This window comes from Phalacrocorax aristotelis, chromosome 5, assembly GCF_949628215.1.
Source record: "Phalacrocorax aristotelis chromosome 5, bGulAri2.1, whole genome shotgun sequence".
Classification (NCBI taxonomy): Eukaryota; Metazoa; Chordata; class Aves; order Suliformes; family Phalacrocoracidae; genus Phalacrocorax; species Phalacrocorax aristotelis.
Window position 1 is genome coordinate 7,744,122 of NC_134280.1, and position 20,969 is coordinate 7,765,090.

Below are 20,969 nucleotides of genomic sequence, written 5' to 3' on the forward strand. Positions count from 1 at the left end.
GTCCAGTTCATTAAACTATGTTCTGAATTCATTGCTATTCATGTCAAGACAGTTTACCATAAACTGTAAAATGGAGTTTTACAGAGTGTATTAATTCACGCACTGAAAGTTTCCCAAGATATGTACCCTCTGTTTAAATATAATCTCTTCTGCATCTAGTACTCATTAAGCATTCTAAATATCGCTATAAATACCTAAAGATCTGAATATTATTTGATACTCATTATTTATTTAAAGAAACTATTAATAAAGTATTTTATTACCCTGTACTCAGCTGATCACAATATACCAGAACAAGTTACAATTTTCAGGTCAGTGAATTAGAAGTCAAGATTTCTTACTGCTTTCCCTGATTGCTCACTGCTGCTGGGAAATCAGTATTAAATTTAGGCATAGCAGTCACCCTGGATGACTGACACATGCACGTTTCTAAATTCCTTTGTCAACTTACACCAGTTGAAAATCCTCACTCTGCAAAGCCCTGTTCTGTTTATTGGTCCTCATTATTTTTCAATTCATTTATAGTTTTCAGGGAATATCCCATGTTTCTTTTTAATGAGGAGCCTCAGAATTTTTCCCGAACCAGGGTAGGTAACTCTCTTCACAGACAACTATTAATACCGAAGTCATTCAGTTTGGATGTATACTGCAAAAAAGGCTGTTCCTGCCTAATCTATTAATTTTTTCCCCCCTAGCTTGCTAACTTAGTCCATGCAAATATTCCTTCTAACCTCAGACAGAGACATTTCTATTTGGATTGCGGAGATTCTATACTAAAACCAAAATACAAACCTAAATAAAAGATGCAGTATGTCCTATCTATGAATTCATGGCTAGTAAAACCTTTTCTACCTTGATCAGTAAAAGAATTGTTCTTCACCAATTCATTAGAACTTTACCTTAGAAATTCATAAACTAATGATCAGAGGGGTCCAATTTTCTGTGCCTACATGTGTAATCAAAGTTCAGAAGCATATTTCATTAAATCTCCAAACCAGTGCAAAGCACTGGAAGACCATCATCATCTGCATGTTCAGTCCTCTTCATTCCTCTCATCAGGGGCGTTCAGTTCGATTAAATTATTTGTTCTCCGTGTCCAAAACTCCCCTTCAGTGTCTTTTAAATGAAGGACCATTTCATGCTGTGTGATCTCAACTTCCTTTGATGACAGCCCTATCCTACTGGAACTATGAAACTGTCAACATCAAGAGCAAAATTTAGGTGTGTAGGAGACAGAAATGGCTCAGCAGCTATCCCACAAACTCTTTCAATAGAGGTCAACAACCTCAGCATCTATGGGGAAAACGGCAGAACTCAATATTTCCATCAAACAGCCCAAAATAATGTGGCTAAAATTTTCTTGCCAGCTGGAAGTGAAAGAAAATTATTTTGCATGCACTACAGTTTCAGAAAATGAGTAGATAGTACCATGACAGACGTGGAATGAGACAACAGATCACCTTGATTTAGTAGAGGTAAAAGGTGTGCATGGTCAGCCTTTGGGGTGTAACGCCTTGTAGTAAACATGAGGTCATATAAGGCAACTTGGCATCTATGAAGGAAGGCCAAGCAAGCCACACTAATAGTTTCTCCTCCATTCTTAGGCACAGTATTTCGACAGTCAAAGTAAGGTAATCTGAGGCCACCTTTATCAACAGATCAAAACCAAAGTAGTTTGTTGGGTTTTTTTTTCCAAAAAAAAACCCCAACAACATAACTTAAGAAACATTAACTTATCATGCATATTTCCTAACCCAGCCCATATGATATGAGATCATCTAGTATTCAAGGTTTTCTTGGATTCAAGTACACACACTGCTATCTTCTTTTTAAAAAGCATTAAGCTGATGCAGCAGTGGTTAAATGGTTTGCCTGGGGACATCCAGTGCACAAAAGGTAGAGCCATTAATAAAACCCTGGAGTCCCAGCTGACAAGTTCTATGTAGCAAGGATTGGAGTGTAGTTCCTCTCTAGGTAAATAAAAATGTTGTGGTTTATGTCAACAGAAGTATGGGAATTTCAACACTGCATTAAACCCTAGCACATATTATGCAGTATCCTTCATTCGACAGTGGCCAGCAGTAAAAAAAGGAACACCCTGCCCAGCTGACAAATGTTTTGCTTTTCCCCCCATGCCAGCCCTAATGTTTTCCACGGATCTCTTAAAATGCATTTTCACATTGCTGGTAAGAATATCTAATGGATTGCTGCACTAATAGTCTTGATCCTAGCAATATAAGCCCACAGCTTCCCTTGCATGGGCTCCAGTTCCACAGTGAACCAATTTAGGGAACTAAAACATCAGAATATTAACCCTACCAGAAAAAAAAAAAGTGAATAGTCATCTATCCCTTTTCTGCCTGAAACTTATTACTATGGAAGCAGATATTACTGATTGCAACAGCCCTAGATATATGCAATATTCATATAAGCATCTATGCAATATTCATATAAGCATCTTCTCCTTTTCAGAATCCCTGTATATTTTTAGCTTCAGTGATCTGAAAATTGTAGCAGCACACACAACACATCTGGCCAGTGACCTCCCTCTACTACTGGTACTCAGGCACACTAGCAGTGTGGCTTCCTCAGCCAAAGGAGCAATAGGTCACCACTATTTTAAGTTCATTGACTGTCCCCTTATTTTAGTCTTGTAAAATTAGAAGACAATAAGCTCCTCCTCTGTTTTCTCTAGGCCATTCATTTCAAAATGCACTGCATTTACTCTCAGCATTTTCACTCATTTTCATAAATGCAAATATGTACTCCAAGAGTTTGGTTCTGTATCACTTTCCTGTTCATGAGTTAATTTAACTTCATGCAAAGTTGATACAAAAAATAACTATTCTTACAAAGTAGTATTTTACATTCATTCTTTACTGATATATATATATATCAAGTAAACTGGAAAAGAAAATCCAACCTAGAAAAATACAAGCATATCAATTAAAACATACTGTCTGTCCCTTACTAAATTATACATTTCTAAATCTTTCAGAAGAAAAGCATGCCTTTTAAAATAACTCAAGGGATTTGCAGTTGCCTACCAAGCTTTTCATTTCTAGGTCACTTGTTAAATCTACCCCAGGTCAGCACTGACTGAAAATTATTACTGTCTGGCATCTGTTCCGTAGTCTACATAAAATGAATTAGTGGTTTCATTCCAGTTCCTAATGGACAAGTGGCCCCATCTTACACTTCGACCTAAATGACACCCTGTTGACTACTGCAGGGAAAGAACTAAATAAACTCTTTTTATTCTGTAGGTAGGTCCTCATGGTTAGGAATAAGCCTAGTGGAACCCTCAAAGCTATTGTAGCACTGGTCTACAAAAAAATAAACCCCTTCATCTATGGAATTCCTGTAATCAGAACAGATAAAATGCTCTTTTGGTGAGCTGTAGTGGTGATTATTTTGGTTCTCGGAGGATCTTTGTCATGTGGTTCAGTGGCGAATATGCTACAGGTTGTCCACTGTTACAGGTAAAGAGAGAGTTGTCCCCTCCGCACCATTTCACAGTTCAAAGGCCAGAGAATGCATATAGTTATGTATGTGTGTATGTGTACTGTGTATGCATGCAAGAAACCAGAAGAATAATCCACTAAGGCTTCCTGTTTAATAGTAGTAGAAATAAAACTGCTATTTGATAGAGATTTAATTGTATCCAAAATGTTTTAATAATAATACGGTGGACAAACAGATAAAAAGAATTCCTATTTACCAGCAACAGATGGGAATTATAATGTGACCCATATTTGACTTCTGCTCATTGTGCTTTACTTGCACTAGGAATAAAACAGATTTTCCTGTCTTGAAAGCCCCTGGTCTTACACTTTTCACAAGCATTGCATTCCTTTCTTTTTAGAGTAGACACAAGCACAAATGCACCAACAGATATTAATAACGAACTTTGTGTCTGCCTATTTGTATTTAAAATAATTTCCACAGAAATAAAATTTAAGTAGAAGTCCATTGTTTTCTCTGCTTTCTCTTGTCTTTTTTCCTTGGATGATAAATAAGTACTATCCCTGTCCTTACTGAGCTAGGACAAATTTCCCCTAAGGCCCCCATTTTCCTCTGCATTTTCATTTGTCATTCTGCCCAGCCTGCAGCAATTCAAACAGACCTGCTCCTTGACCGAGAAATCTTCACCTCTTCCTATCCACCAGGATAAGGTTGCTTTCCTATGGTTTGGTGACAACTGAAAATAAAAAAAGAGGGACTATCAACTTCATCTGTCACCATCTTTTCATGCTTTTGTCCCTCAATGACCCTACTGTCTCTGTTCCTATTAGTTTGCTTCTTCTGAACTTACTGTTCATCCTTCCTTCTTTGCTGCTCCTCGGTCCCTTCACTGTTTAACATAACTTTTCCCAAAGCAGCCCCAATCCCACAAATAAAAAGCTGTTAACTTCAAGGTGATTTCTCTTCCTCAAGAACACCACCAGGATCCAGGCTGTGCTCAGCTCTGTACACCTTTCACAATCCACCACATTACTTTTTTGAAAAACCAGATGCATGAGTTAGACTGGCTCCTAGGGAGTCTAATTTCTGTTACTAGCACTTGCAAGTAAATAATTGTGCTGATATTGATCCTGCTGTTATTTCATGTATGATGTTTTCTGTTGGACAAGATATTCTGGGATAATTTTACACAGGACTTTGTTTCATTATGACATGTACAAGTGTTGTATATACAGTTTTATTTTTACATGTTTCCCTTTTGTCCTTTACCACTAAGTTAACTGCCTTTTTAGTTTTATTCTGTGGGCCCTGCTCACAGTCTGCCTCTGAGAAGGAATTTACCTGTATGGAAAGTGGTTTCCATGTAATTAATATCACAAAGCATCACAGGCAGACTTACCAGTGTTTTGTTACCCAGAACTAAGAGTCTCTTCAGGGACTTTAGAACAAAGAATGGGCATGAGGCCAGTTAAACACTCACTGCCATCTCTTGTCCATCTGTCCCTGATCGGAGTGCAAGAAGTTGCACAAGTTTTGCTTTGCAATCAACTAGACATTATCTAGAAGTAGAGACAACCTGTTTATTACGTTACTTCTATTGCATTGTATACGTCCAATTTATAAGAACAGACACAAATGCGCATTCAAAGAGCATTTAATATTAAAAGACATATTCTGGTAGCATCCAAGCTGCCACTCCAATAATTTAAAAACCCAACTTTTCAATAGATTTGTGATTGTTGTTGCATTCCTTTATATCTAACAAAATGCACCCAAAGTATTTGTTGTTTAGACAGCAGCCTTTCCCTCGGTGGGGTACTAGTTTAAAAATTCAAGTCTAAGAGTACAATTAAACTGCTTTTACCATGTCAGGCACTGACCTCCTCCTAACCCCTAGATTCTGGCTCTGTATGTTTACACTTTGCTTTTACTTGCCTCTTCTTGCTTTTGATTCCTGCCTTTCTTATAGGAAACTACCTTCCACTGGCAATAGACAGACAGATGATGAAAAAGCTCTTCTGTCTCTTTGTTCCTAAGATAAGAATTGTTTGTGTTTGACTATTATTCAGATACTAACAATTTGGTTATGATGGGCCATTCTCGAATCCTCTTTACAATAGTGGTTCTTACACAGTCAGGAGCTACTGAATTAATGATTTTGATTGTGGTTTTGTGATAAAGAGCAGTACAGAACATGACTGATTTTATATGCTACTCTAAGATCTGTATTTTCAAGGTACAAATACTTACACTTGATACAAGCAGTACAGTTGCTGTATTGGTCAGCAGAGACTTGCACACCAGCTCTGGCGTAGATTCATGGCTTGGACACTAAAATCTGACATTTGTGGCTGAAAATTGCTTCTCTCTTAGAGCAAAATCAGGATTTTATGAACTACTCAATACTACTTTGTCTTTAGGCACCAGAAGTGTACTTTCTCAGCAGTTATTTCCATCTCACATAAAATTGATCTTGCTACCCTAATAGCACCTGAAATCCTAAAGAAAGGGATATAAACTCTTTTGAATTTAACAAAAATGCGTAGTATAAAAGTTACACAAACACTTAGATCATCAGGTATGTGATATTTTAACTTTCACAGACATTGCTGCTATCAAAGGAACAGCATTTCAGATCTGAACCTAGGATAATGGGACTGAACTAGGGTCAACAAGTACTAACAAATCTGTCAAAGCAGCCAATTGCTCAAAATTCTTTTTTATTAGGAAACTGTTCCTAAAGCTTGTTCCTCTGACACTTAAAAACTTTTTCATGCTTTTACAACGTGTATTCGCCATGCTATTACACCCAGTCAGTTGTGTGCTAATATTGGTCCAAGTATTTCTTTTCCTTTTTAGATGTCTTCTATCCTGCTTCATTGTCCCTTTCAACGTTCATTTTGTGAACTAGGAAAAAGAAGCTCTTTCAGTCTCCTCTCGCAGGAGCAGCTCTCCATTCCACACTTTATCCCGATCATCCTTTCTCTGCACCCATTCCATTTGAATTCATTTTTCGTGTTAAAAATTGTAAAAAATATTTCAGAAGACACCTTCCCAGTGCTCTATATGACAGCAATAGTACTTCCTTCTCCCTTCAGTATACCCTACTTGATACATTTAATAAGCAAGGACATCTCTTTCTCAGCTGTATATGAAAAATTCAGATTCGTCCTGCAACTGGCTACTATATTTATGTTTTTCTCCCACCAGTCATGTCTGAGGATATCTCAGTTTCAATAGTGACACTTCATTTTCCACTAGTAGTGAATTTCAGTAGTTTACTACTTTTTATCCCAAAGCTAATGCAAAATAATAAGCGTAACTGGTTCCAACAATGAACCTTGAGGAGCTCTACTGATTGCCTTCCTGCAGCCTACTATTTCCCTTTCAGTGTCATCATTGTTATTTCCCTTTATAAACTTCCTCATTCATATTACATATATTGTACTAATTCCCACAGAGTGTAGCTTAACAAACTAAGCTCGTCAACAATAAAATAGCATCATATGAAATGCTTTACTAAATTCCAGACAAGTGGAATCTACTCTACTTCCTTTGCCTATAAAATCAATTATCAGTGAAAGCTATTAAGTAGTCCTACCATACATACCTTTGTAAATTCAACTACCTTTTTGCTCTGTTTTCCATTTACTTCCATGCTTTTAAATGTTCTTCCCACCAGAGTTTTTCTAAGGCTTTGCATGCTAAGAAGACAAGTAAAGCCTTGCAGTAGCCCATGTTGCTCTTTGTAAACACAGGCCCTGCATTTGCCATTCAGTAGTCACATGACTTTGTTCTGGTTTTGACAGATATATTAAAAACTGTTTCAAGACTTCTCATTTAACATAGTTCTTTCAGAATTTGATGGAGCTGACATGCTGCTTCTGATCTCATCACATGGCACTTCTTGAGCTTTGCTTCCACATCCAGTAGGGCCGTTTCCATTCCTATATACTAATTCACACTTGTTCATATTGGGTGTCTTCACCTTTGTCCACTTATTCAACACCTCCAATGTTTTGGAAGGTGAGAAAAATCAGCAATTAATTTCTCCCCTCAGCTGAATTACACTGGTCCTTCAACTAGACTTAGGTCCTTTGTAGATCTATATCAAAGCAGCAGAGGAGGATTGACAGGCTGCTTCATGGAAAGTATTTCACTTTTCACTAAAATACGTTTAGAATTCTTTCTGAATCCTAACTGACTTGTTAGATACATGTTAGAAAGAGATAAGGTCTTTTCTAATTCCTAAGTGCATTTTGACAAATTCCAGGAACTGAGTAGTGTCTTTCCAGATTCAGTAAAATGTTATATATTTTGCATTGAACATGATGCTAGAATAAAGTGGTTTCTTAGTTTGGTTTCAGTTTTAAACCACAAGACAATCAATCCTTCCCAAAAGACTTTATTTTGAAGGAATAATTGTTATCAAGCAACTTTGCTTTAACACCTTCTCTGCTTAGAAAAGAGGAGGGAATAAAAAACACAGCTTTCAAACCACAGAGCAACCGTTGAAAACTTAAAACCACAATACCCAAGAACAGACTGAGCCTATGATTACCTAACAAAATGCGGTTTAAACTGGGCAGCGTACCAAGTTTTTCACAGAAACCCAAGGGGAAAATGGAGTATAAGTATCCATGGTTACAGTGACCCTTGCTTGGCACCTGAAAAGATCTTTCTAGAAAAAGACAGGTAGAAACATTTATCAGGGTCCTCAGAAGCAGCAAGGCTTCTTCCTGTTTTTATAAGTTTAAAAAAAAAGATAAAATAGCACTTAGTACAGACTGTCCTGAACACAGACTCTAACCTAGAAATATTTTTAGAATTCCCCTCCTGTATGTTTTTCACAATATTCACTCAGTACTGAAAAATAACCTCAGAAATATAGAACCAGCTACTTAAAACAATGAAAAATTCCTAGAATAACAAATTCATTTATAAAGTGAGTATTTCACAACTGAAGTCTTTCTTCCTATGTTCCGTTGCACTGAACTCACAAATGAAGGAACAGGATCACAGGCTACAGTTTTTAGTGGAAAAAGTTTGAAGGGTAAATTAAGCTAAATTGGAACCATCACTGCCAAGTATCGAAGCTTCTACACTCCCCATACTTCTGTTCAGCTACACCTTGGAAGGTAACGATATAACTAAACACAGACAACAGTTTGTTTGAATGGCATTTTTTCTTACTTCTTCACTGACACTCACCTGTTCTCTGTTTATATGTATATTTGGGGAAGATTTTTTTATATACGTACGCTGATGCATAACTGAGTATACTGAAGCATGAACAAACATGCCCACATGAACAAATATTCATGACAGCTAATTTTCTGGATGTTTCTCCTATGTGTGCAGACAGTGAGACAGTGGTGAGACAGTGAAAAAAGAGAGCTGAACTGAATTTGGATGGTAAGTTCCTCTCTCCCTGGCAGGGAGGAACACAGCTATTTCATATTAAGGTCCATGTACAAGCTAAATGCAGTTCTCCTTCTTGTGAAAGAGGAAAAGGCAGGAAGAGATTTTTAATGGCCTTTATTTTTGAGGATGCTCATCTTCTATTCTTTATGCTCCTTAAGGATTCTGCCTCACCTTCTCTTGTAGAGGTGAGAGCTCCACAGTTCCTCGTAACAGATTGTTGCTGAATCACCCAACTGCATAGATCCGATCTGTATCAGGCATCAGCATGCTATCACTTTTCTGTCAAATCAGCCACAGCACATGCCATGATATTCATAAAGTCATTCCAGCCATTATGGAGATGATGTGGATGGTGCCTGGTTCAGCATAAAGTTTGCCCAGAGTTGCCTATTCCACTTTCTAAAAACCAATTTGAACCAGCAAGATGAAAGTTTAGCAAGTTCCATTGTAGGAGATTAGCTCTTTGTATCATGTGGCTGGAGCACTCTTTATGCAGTAAGAGATACCCTGAAAAACTGGATTTACCTCCTCATTAAATCAGAAACAGAGGTTCAACATCCTAACCATTTCTTCAAGCAGTTCTCCTGCTTTCACAGAGGTTGGTCACCTAATGACTAAGAAGAAATCGTATCACGTGACCTCAGTGATTATTTACAAAGATTAGGCCCCACATCCTACCTACCAGATTTTCAAAACAGCAAGAACAAATATCACTATTCATAATCAATCAACTCAAAATAATAAGTGTGTAATATCACGCTCATTTCACTGGCAATTAACAAACAAGAAAGGAATGTTCCTGCCATAAATATTCCTACAGCTCTCTGTCTACACCCTTATATCTGACTATAAATAAATTGATATAGCAGGCTGTATATATGTATTTACTCATGGAATTTAAGAGAGTACTGCGTATAGAGGGCTTGACTGCAGCACAGAAAATCTGGCATAATCTAAGAGATTTTTTTGTTGTTTTAGAAACGATGGGTCATGTTTTCAACAGACATCAAACTGATGGACAGTTACTGAATCAATGGCATCAAACATTACCTAAGTAGGAAGCACTGACTCAAAAAATGTAAGCCCAGTCTTACTCCTGCACCTCCTGATAGAAAAAAGGCCGTATCTCAATGGCATATGCCAAACTTGGCTTCCAGCAGTAAAAAAAAGTTTGGAATTCTTACGTGAATTTTTAGGGAAATAGTGGGAGGAGAGATCCAACAGAAACTCTGTGAATTCACATCACTGAATTTGGGCGATCTCCCTACTTGCTGAACAATAGATTGAGTCACCAGTTTTGAGAGGAAGCAGAAAGAGGAGCAATCCCTGGCATGCAGATTCAAAAACAAGTATCCAAGCCGAGGTTCAGCACCCGTATGTACAGACTGCACTTCAAAGTTGTTGCAATAAAACTCAAACACTTGTGAGCTTCAGACTGCTAAACTGAGCTAAACAGGAAGAGTTGTTGCTCCTACTCTGCTTTCAGTGCCACTTTTCAGACACAAAACAAGTGGGCAAATGAGCTAAAGAAACTATTTCAGCAAGCTCTGAATCTCACCACACATGAAAAATCAATACCTACTGCTGCATCCAAAGAAATAAATTAGAAGAAATGTGTGAAGAAGATGAAGAAAACATGGCACATGCTAGCATACTTTGCTACATCCCAAACACGCAGTTCCACAGACACCACTTCAACAAAAGGCTCATCAAAAACTGTCAGGGTGGAAACACAACATCAAAATGCTATTGTGTAGAGCAAACAGGCTTAAACACGCGCAAATGAAAGTGGATGTATTTTGATCTAGGTAACTCTGGGCACTGTTAGTAGCAGAGGTAGGAGGACGTGGTCTGATGGACCTAATTTGAGTCATAGAATAATTCAGGTTGGAAGGAAACTCTGGATTCAAAGCTAGACAGGTCCCTGCACAGGCTATTAGTCTCCAAGTAGCTATGTTCTGTTTACGCTGGTAGGAGAAGCAATGCACAGTCCCAGATAGAACTCCATCTCCAAAGCTACGTACTAAAAAACCAGGAATCTCTGAAACTACATACACGCATACATGAATATCTGAACTAGATTTTCTAATTTTATCCATAAGGTCCTAAAACAGGAATACATGCTTTTAGCATGGGTCCACAGAAGCAAATCCTGCCCTTAGTAATCCAAACTGAGCTGCCAGTAAGTTTCTAATGGAATTTTACAGCACAAAAGAACATCATAAGAAACAAGCTAAACAGAAATCTATCTGAACGCTATGAAAGCCAAAATCCTACCTGGTTACTGTAAAGAAATAACTTGTGATATAATTAAGTAGGTTTTAGTTTGCTTTCATAATTCTAATCTGACCTCAATTCTGGGAAAAAGTCCGCTTCAACGTGTCTCCAGAAGTGTTCTGCTATATAATCATCAAAGATAAAACCTTTGGCTTCAGTGATATGCAAATTAAGACATGTTTGTTAAAAGGATTAACAAAGTTGTTTAAAGCATCTTTTTAGTCTACTCTGCTTCCAAACAAACAATAAACTGTCCACACGCAGTGAGATTTGCTAACCCATAAACATAGCCAAATGGAGGAAGAAGATCAGAACCTTAATGAGTTTGGTCCCCTTTGAATTTTAGCTGATCAGTGTCACCAATAATTTCAACAGGCTCTAAAATAAGCACTTTCTGTCTTCAAAGTGCCTTGCAAACATCAACCAATTAATCCCTACAACTCTCCTCTGAGGTAGGTAAGTAGGTATTGTTATCCCCATTTTACAGTTGGGTGAACACAGTCAGAAGGGTTAAGTGATTTGCTGCAGGCCACAGACGGAGGTGGGACAAAAACACAAGAGTGACTACGATTCCTTTCAGAGGACAGCACTTTTTTATCCTGCTGACTTTAGACATCTTGGCCTTGTGGCAATACTTAAACGAAACAAAATTAATTCTTCTTGTTAAAAGCAAGGAACCATAAAGAAAGCTGTCTTTTACACCAGTGTTGATAGCATTTTTGTGGCCTTATACTGATGTAAGGCTACTTCTTTAATTTTGTCCAGATATTCAAGTATCATTCCTTTCATACAGAGGCTTATTCCTGTGGAAATGTCACATGTTGCCAAATGAAAGGTATGTCTCACGCCTTTGCAGATTTTAGTTTGTCCTTCTGCTTTCAAATCAGTAAATTTAGGTGGCACCCTGCCCAGAAGGTGGGCAGACACTCTCCTTCCAGGAGCAGGGTAACAGTTGGTAGGCTTGTTCCACTGCAGCACGGGCAGAAAGAAACGGAGACAGGGAGCTTTGAGAACCAAGAGCAAAGAAAGCCATTAACTGAAACCCAACTCCAGCAAACCGCTTGTAACCATTCTAACAGGCGTAAGATTGATACCTTTCCCACTTCAACAGAAAGATCAGATGGAAAAGGCAGAGTGTATCCTTTTCCTCTCTATGTATACAACTTTGGGCCACTTGAAGACCCATTTGTCATGAAGTCAATCTAGTGTATGCTAATAAATGTTTGAGTTTTACAAAGAAACCACTTTTTTTATAGTGGCATGTAAGTCCAATATCAGTTCCCTGGAGTATTTTTTGAATAGAAAAAATCCACTACTCAGAGATAATGTCTTGCAAATCCTGAGCACATTTTCTGTTATTTTTTCAGAAGACCCTCCCCCCACTTTCAGAAGCCTTCCAGTGCAGGACTTAACATCTACAGAGAAAATCAGTGAATATTTGAAAATTATTCACTCCCTACTACACAGTACAGTAATTACAGCCATATTGCTGGTTATATATTTTTAAGACACAATCATCTATGTGTCCTGAAAGGATAGCTCCATTAATGCTAAAAATACAGACTAGTTTGTTAATACACCATTGTAATTAATGCACTATGGTGGTATTCATATATTACATAAACCAGGGGTCATATCCCCTTTCTGTTAGGTGTCACCCACAAACAATGGTGTCATCAAACTTTCATTAGCTAGAAGTTTGCTTTGTTAAAGATACTTGTGAAGCCTTCTGATTAAGTAAATCATTTAATATAGTTTAAAAAAATGCAATTTATTTTTCTACTTCTGTGTATTTTTCCCATTAGAAGGGCTTACTAGAAACTATTTTTCTCTTGTATGGCCAGCACATATGTCTCTTTTTAGAAGACAAAAATACTTTAATGATTCACAACCTGAGGAATTGTATTGTTAGCATAACAGTGTAAGAACACGTAGAATTTTGAATTTCAGAGGGCATGTTTTCAGTAACAAAAGTATTTTTTCCATGGGTTAGGAAGGGTCTGATTTTCACAGTAATTCCGTGACCAGAAAAACATCTAATGCAAAACATAAGCTTGGAAATTGCTCTTTGCTAGCTCCATGTTAAGATTTGTAGCTAACTCTAAATTACATGCTCTGCAGAAACAGCTCCCTTCTTTTATCACTTTGGAAATCATTAACTTGCCCTCGATGGTCCTCCATGCAACAAAGGAAGTTTTCACATGGATTTTCTGATAGGAGAAACAAAAGAGATTGTAGATAATGAAATAGCAGTGTGAATGATAGTTTTAGAGGATCTTCATCCAAACACTTCTCAGTGACATCTCATCAGATAGGATATCAATCCCCAAATTCCCAACCACTCAGCACTACCGTGCTTCAGGGCTAAGCCATGGAACTGGATCATTCCTCAGTTCTGAATCTTATCTTATGTTATCTATAAACACAAATAACTGAGTCACTGTCCCATATCCCATTAATTAACGAAATCAATTTTCACATAATACACTTCGCTGTTCTGGGTCTATCTGTGCAGTTAAGCAGTGTGATAACACTTGCGTAGTTGGGCTGTAATTATACTTGTAGTTCCATGCACTGACACCCCACATATCAACGCACTCCATGCTATCCACCCCAATAAATAACCAACCAACTTGTCCAATAGCTCTAGAGTTCATGTACGTATATATATATCTACTTTGCTCATCTGCAACCAATGCCACAATGCACTACAAGCATATTTTAATGGCCTGCACTGCAGGACATCTTCTATGCCCCTCTGAGATGAGAATATGTTCTCCATAAAAATACATCTGTCACCCATATGAATTTCTGGTAAGGTAGGATCCAATTTTACCTAAAAGTTCATCTCCCCTATATGCAGCTCCATGTCCGGATTAGGTTTTAGCACCTGTTCGATATGTGTGTTTCTGAAAATCCGATTCACTTGTTTGCAAGTTCAGCAGGCTGGGGAGCCTTTCCAGCAGCACACCCTCGCTGAAAACTGCACAGCAATTGTTGGTGCCATGAGCTGGGCATCCTCCTCAAGTGAAAAAGTGAAAGATGGTTACATAGGCATGATCCTACTCATCCATATATAAAAATCCGTCATCTGCTCATTTATCTGCCTGGTCATCTAATGTTGGGCTGCAGATTACTTGGAGCATATATTTTCCTATTTGTATGTCTAGAAAGTAGTGAACACATCACAGGTTTTGTGGATAATAAGGAACAAGTAGCAATAATTATAATTTTGTCACACTTGGTTTTAAAGAAGCTCAGCAGAGTAGAATTACGGTTACGTAAAGCTAGGATTAGTATCTAAAGATGGGGATTCAGTAGAAGATTTTTTATTTCTACAGAATTCTAGCATGGTATCCGTCTCAAATTTTTCTGGATATAAACTCAAAGTAGATATTGAGTCTTCTGAAGACTGTTAATTCCTGAGTTATAATCTATTAAAATTTGCTTTTAATGTAACTTGTATGTGATATTCCAGACCTGCTAACAAAATATGAATGACTATCAAATTATGATGTAGTTAAAGTACGTAATCACATTATAGGTCATACCTTACACACCATGTTTTTAACAAAAAGAAAGATAATTATTGTTATTAATCATAACCAAACTCATACTCTCTGTAGTGCATGAGGAGTTCTAGAGCTTTTGGGGGAAGAGTAAGAGTGTGACTCTTGCCAAATACCTGGAAATGATCTTTGGATCTAAAACTGCTGGCTAACTCAGAGCATGTAAACTGGTAATAGGGGCATTTAAGAATAAAACTTTTATCAGACTTTCATTTCATTCATCCCTTGAGGCTGCCAGTGTAATCTGAGCATACTGTTATCACATAAAGAATGCCCTTCTCCCTTCTTTCCACTCCAAATTCCAACTGTAAAGGGTAAATCTATATAACTGAATAAATTATTCCCAATATAGTTACTCACTTTGATGTGAGTTGTGAAATTGGGTGGGGAGAGTGGCGATTATACTATTAAAAATCTTTTCACCAAATTAGTTTACCTACATGAATGTCAACAGTACTGAAACCGCAGAGACAACTGTAAAGGAAATCCATTGTTCTGTTTCATTTTTCTTTATATTTGGGTTGATTTTCCCTTGCAAAACTATTTTATGATTGCTATTTTTATCCTACACATACAATTTCAGTTAAATTAATTCAAAATTTCATTTTTCCTCCCAAGATTATGCAACTACTGGAAACAGATAATTATTAAAGATACTCACCCTTCACGTTTAAAAAACTAATTTACCAAGCTTAAGATTAAGGGGAAAGACAAGCAGCATTCCTGATATCAGTGGGCAAATAAAGAGCTCATTGTTTGCTATTTCTAGATTACAAGACATTGAGCATGCAAATCCATGGTTTTAAATGAAATTGACCATGTTTTCTTTTCTTCCCAATTTCTATTGTTTCCTTAACACATTTCGTGTAATGTTCCAAAGCTTTTTGGAACAATGAGCCATCACCATATCTCAGCCATGCTGACAAAGCACCTGCAGCTCCTCATCAGGCTTCTCACCCAAGACCACAGGTACCAGAGGAGTTCAGTGGGTGACCTGCACCCCCCTCACCTCATGGCCCCTGAAAGCTCTGCAGAGCCTCTAGTCCCTCAGTAGGGGCCATCCATCCCCTTATGTCCTGTCTCTCCCAGTACACTGTCTCCTCAGCAGGGATGGATGAGGGACACCTCTGAAGACAGAGTGGACTATATTTTGAAGGGTGTGCAGCAGGACCTCTCCTATTCCTCCTCCATCACAATTCCTGGCCCAGTGACCAGGAACTCGGGAACAGTTCTTGAGACTTCACCCAGAGCTTGGCTGGGGTACCCATAGTGTCACGGGGCCCAACAACCCACTTGTTGAGTGTAGAGAGGGACCTGGGGGTTCTGGTCAACAGCAAGCTGAACATGAGCCAACAGTATGCCCTGGCAGCCAAGAGGGCCAACCATGGCCTGAAGCCCTGCATTGCAGCCAGGTGAGGGAGGGGATTGTCCCACTCTGCTCCGCGCTGATGTGGCCTCACCTCAAGCGCTGCACTCGAGGTGTTGGGCACCACAGTACATTAAAGATAGATATAAAGCTACTAGAGAGCGTCCAGAGAAGGGCCTCAAAGTTGGTGAAGAGTTTAGAGGAGAAACTGTATGAGGAGCAGCTGAAGTCACTTGGTTTGTTCAGCCTGGAGGAGACTTGAAAGCAGACCTCATCGCAGTCTGCAGCTTCCTCCCAAGGGGAGGAGGAGGGGCAGGTGCTGATCTCTTCTCTCTGTGATCTATGACAGGACCTGAGGGAATGGCAGGAAGACGTGCCAGGGGAGGGTTAGGTTGGGTACTAGGAAAAGATTCTTCCCCCAGAGGGTGGTGGAGCACTGGACCAGGCTCCCCAGGGAAGCAGTGACAGCACCAAGCCTGATGCTATTCAAGAAGCACTTGGACAACATCCTCAGAGACATGGTGTGAATTTGGGGTTGTCCTGTGCAGGGACAGGAGTTGGACTTGATGATCCTCGTGGGTCCTCTCCAACTCAGGACATTCTATGATTCTGTGAACACACTTCAAAGAATTTTCTGGAGGGGAAATTCAAAAACCCGCTTGTAGGAACCCCTCAGCCAGAGGGTGGCATAAGCCCCGGTGAGGAGCAACTGCCCCGCGGGCCCTTGGGGCAGGCGTGGCTCCCACGGCCCGGCGCCGCAGACAAAGCGGTGCGGGGCGGCCGCCCTGAGCCCGGGTGCACAGTGACACCCGCCGGGGAGGAGCCAGGCGGGGGCTGCCCCGGGAGCGGGGGGGGGGGGACGGGGGACGGGGAACTTATAAAGCCGCGTCCCGCCACAAGAGCCGGGGCGCGGGTTTGGTGCGGCTGCGAGCGACGGCGCTCGGAGGGACGCGGCGGCGGCACCAGCAACAACAACAACAACAAAACAACAACAACAGCTCGAGAGCCCAGAACCGTTAGATGGCTCAGAGCATGGACAACAGCCTCGAAAGCCTGGATGTAAGTGCCGGGGGCCGAGCCGGCCGGCGGAGCCGCGGCTACCTGTCCGTCCGTCCGTCCCCGCGGCTGTCCGTCCGTCCGTCCCCGCGGTGCGGGGCGGCGCTGGCCGCTCGACGCCGCTGCTCCGCGGCAGCCAGGGGCGGCAGCCCCCTCTCCCCGCCGCTCTCGCCCATGTGCGCGCTGTTTGCAAACAAAGATGCCCGCCCTCGGCGGAGAGCGCGGGTGTCGGCGGGCGGGGATGGCCCCCCGCCGTCCCGGGAGCGGGGAGCGGGGCAGGGCGGGGAGCGCGGAGCCGGGCGCCGCGCCGCCTCCTGCTCCCCAGCCCGCCGAAGCGCGAGGGTGTGCGGGGCGCAGCCGGGCAGGGCTCGGCGCTGGCCCCTTGCCGCTGCAGCGCGCCCGACCTCGCTACGGCTGCAGCCGCCGCCGGGCTCCCGCGCCTCTCCTCGGGCTTTGCTGCTTGGCCGTCAGCTGAAGTGACATGTAGCGCTTTTGTGGGGTGAAAAACGCCGGTAGAGCAGTTAGAGCAACGCGAATGATGGGGCGGGGGTGTGCGTGGGGGGAACATGCGAGGGAGCTTGGAGCGGTCCCGCTGCAGGGAAGGGCATCCCTCCGCCCCGCTGCCCGCTCTGACCTGGGGCTGCCGGCGAGCCCGGGAGCGGGGGCACCGGCGCAGCCCCCCGCCGGCCCAAACGCGGCTGCTTCCCCGTCTTTCGGAGGCCGCTTTTCTGCCACGGGACTTTGAGAATAGTTACGGACCGAAGCGGAGATCTCTGGCAAGTTCCAGCTCTGGTCCGCCGTTAATTCCCGCGTGGGGCTGGCGGGTCCGCGTGTGGGGTGCTGCGGGGCGCGGGAGGACGGGGTGCATGGCACACAGGGCATGAAAACTGCACTCTGAAAACCTGAGGAGTTGTAGATAGCCAGGTGGCACTCGCCCGCCTGCATTGCTTTTCGGCGCGGTGGCCAAAACCGTTGGTGGTTTCCTGATGTGCTTTCATGCCCCCACCAGAATTTCGCTTCCTTTTTCCACTGCTGTACTTAGTTCAGCAGTCTGGCACAGCCACCTTACCCCGGCCCCGCAACCGCAGAGGGTGGGGAGCGCAGGGAGGGAGGGCAGCGTGGCCGTTCGCGATGACCCTCCGCGGGCTTTGAGTTCCCCTGCTTAAGGTCACCTCTTCCTTTCACTTCTTTATGGGCTTTGGGTTTTTGTTTTATTTTTTTACTTGTCTCTGTCTGTGGAGCTGTCAATTGCTTCTCAGCAGGGAATTCTTGCTGTTATTTATCTTTTCTTACATCAGCCGAGGGTACCTTCTATTCCTCCTGACCCCGTCCCCTTAATGAGAAGGGTCTTTGGAGCAGCAGAATTACTGTCCCAAGTGTAATTTTTTTTTATAGCTCTCTGTTGTAAGACTGAAATGTCATGGGTAGTATTCTGTGCGGACTAACCTCTTGCATCCAGCACTTCTGGGCTCTTCCATTTGTAGTATGCATCTGACGAGAGCACTGAAGTGTCCAGAACCAACATTTCTGGGAGTAGCCATTATATTTCTTCTCCCTTTCATCCCCTGGTCCTTAGTTACAAGATCTTACTCCTTAGAGAAAGACAAAGGAAGTTTTTTAACTTGTTCTTATTTGCTGTCTATTTTTATATATATATATTTAAAATCTGTATTTTTCCATTTGGTTCAAAAAGGTCGCCTACTCATGATGATGGAGACTGTTCAGGCAACTCTTAAAATACTGTCATATAGAGCGAGCTTTTGCAGAGGAGCTAACATATAATTTATTTTTTTTTTTAGCTGTCCTCCGGGTTAATCATTGAACTTTCTGATAATGGCACGGATGAGATTGGTTCAGGTGACTATGGAGACTACGGAGAGCCATGCTATCAGAATGAGAACGCTGATTTCAACCGGATCTTCTTGCCAACAATCTACTCCATCATCTTTGTAACAGGAATAATCGGCAATGGATTGGTTATTGTTGTTATGGGCTACCAGAAGAAACAAAGGAGCATGACTGATAAATACAGGCTGCACCTCTCAGTGGCTGACCTTCTTTTCGTCGTCACCTTGCCATTCTGGTCTGTCGATGCGGCCATAAGCTGGTACTTTGGGAATGTTCTGTGTAAGATAGTTCATATAATTTACACAGTCAACCTCTATAGCAGTGTCTTGATTTTGGCCTTTATAAGTTTAGATCGTTACCTGGCAATAGTCCATGCTACCAACAGCCAGCGACCACGAAAGCTGTTGGCTGAGAAGGTGGTGTATGTAGGCGTATGGCTACCAGCTCTGCTTTTGACAGTGCCTGATATAATTTTTGCCAGGACTAGTGAAGTAGAAGGGAAATACCTATGTGATCGCATATACCCTCATGAAAACTGGCTGATTACTTTCAGATTTCAGCATATCATGGTAGGACTTGTCTTGCCTGGTCTAATAATCCTGACTTGCTACTGTATTATAATATCTAAGCTGTCACATTCAAAAGGCCACCAGAAGCGCAAAGCCTTGAAGACAACAGTTATCCTCATCCTCGCCTTCTTTGCCTGCTGGCTGCCATATTATATCGGCATCAGCATCGACACATTCATCTTGCTAGGAATCATCAGGCATCGTTGCAGCTTGGAGACGCTGGTGCATAAATGGATCTCCATTACTGAAGCCCTGGCATTCTTCCACTGTTGCCTGAATCCAATTCTGTATGCCTTCCTGGGTGCCAAATTCAAAAAATCAGCACAAAATGCTTTGACATCAGTTAGCAGAGGATCAAGCCTCAAGATTCTTTCAAAAAGCAAACGTGGGGGACATTCTTCTGTTTCTACAGAGTCCGAGTCTTCCAGTTTCCATTCGAGCTAACGCTGCTCCTTGCCATCATTTTATAGACGCTTTAAAGTTGTGCAAGATTCGGAAAAACAAGACTGACCATAATGTACAGATTTATTTACAGTTGGGATTTTATATTGTTTCTTTCAGTCTCTGTGAAGTTATAATTGACTTATTTATATAAAAAAACCTTTCATATTGATGACAAACTGTCTAGGCAGGTCCTGTGGACAAGTGGTTAGTTCACAAAGGTTTTAGTGTTTGTTTGTATAGATAAGTGAACTAAACGCTTCTGGATTGTAGCAAAGTGACTGTTGAAAATTTAGAAAATATTTCTCTGTTGTTTATATGTAAATGTTTTCAGTGTTGCTGTTAAATTCTTGAAAATTTAGCTGGAGTTTTTTATCTTATTACAGGTTGTTTGGTTTACAATAGCTTAACTCTGCTGTAGAAATGGCACTTATAACCAAAGCCACCTCTGTTATATACTAGGGTTTTTTCCTCCATTCTCAGCAACTTTGGGTTTGCAAGGTTTTCTGTTCAAGGTAAATAAAAGTATACGAAAAAAGTTACTTTGAGTGGTATTTTTATTTACGGTTAAATGTCTTCCACAATGCTTTTATTTACAATTTGCAATGCACAATAATTTCTTTGAAAATTGCATGGCCTTTGTATGAAAAGCAGGAAAATCGAGTTTCAGTACATATTGATTATTCAGTTGACACCTGTGAGTTCTAAGTAATTTCTTTTTTTCACCAGAATACATTTACTGCAGTTAACATCTTTAGAATTACCTAAATCACTTTAAACAAAGAACTTTTTGAGGACAAAATATCTACAAATGAAATCTATTTAAACAATTGCTGAAGTTTACAGCCTCTCAGCAGTCAAACTACGATTACCTCATGTGACTAACCTTTATACCATGCATATGAAGTCAATTCTCCATTTCTTCTGCCTTTGACTGTTCTTCTAAATTTAGTT

General features: G+C 40.9%; 1 protein-coding gene across 1 annotated transcript; it reads left to right on the forward strand.

Annotated features, from left to right (window-relative positions):
* Positions 1-17,005: 17,005 nt before the first annotated feature.
* On the forward strand, positions 17,006-20,557 carry CXCR4 (C-X-C motif chemokine receptor 4). Its single transcript, XM_075092836.1, has 2 exons — positions 17,006-17,160; positions 18,957-20,557. The coding sequence occupies exons 1-2, from the start codon at positions 17,122-17,124 to the stop codon at positions 20,016-20,018; spliced, it is 1,101 nt and encodes a 366-aa protein (XP_074948937.1). The 5' UTR covers positions 17,006-17,121; the 3' UTR covers positions 20,019-20,557.
* The last annotated feature ends 412 nt before the right edge of the window (positions 20,558-20,969 follow it).

Coding starts and splice junctions, on each gene's coding strand:
- CXCR4 (XM_075092836.1), top strand. CDS start 17,122: ATGGCTCAGAGCATGGACAACAGCCTCGAAAGCCTGGAT. Junction 17,161..18,956: donor ACAGCCTCGAAAGCCTGGAT/GTAAGTGCCGGG, acceptor TTTTTTTTTTAG/CTGTCCTCCGGGTTAATCAT.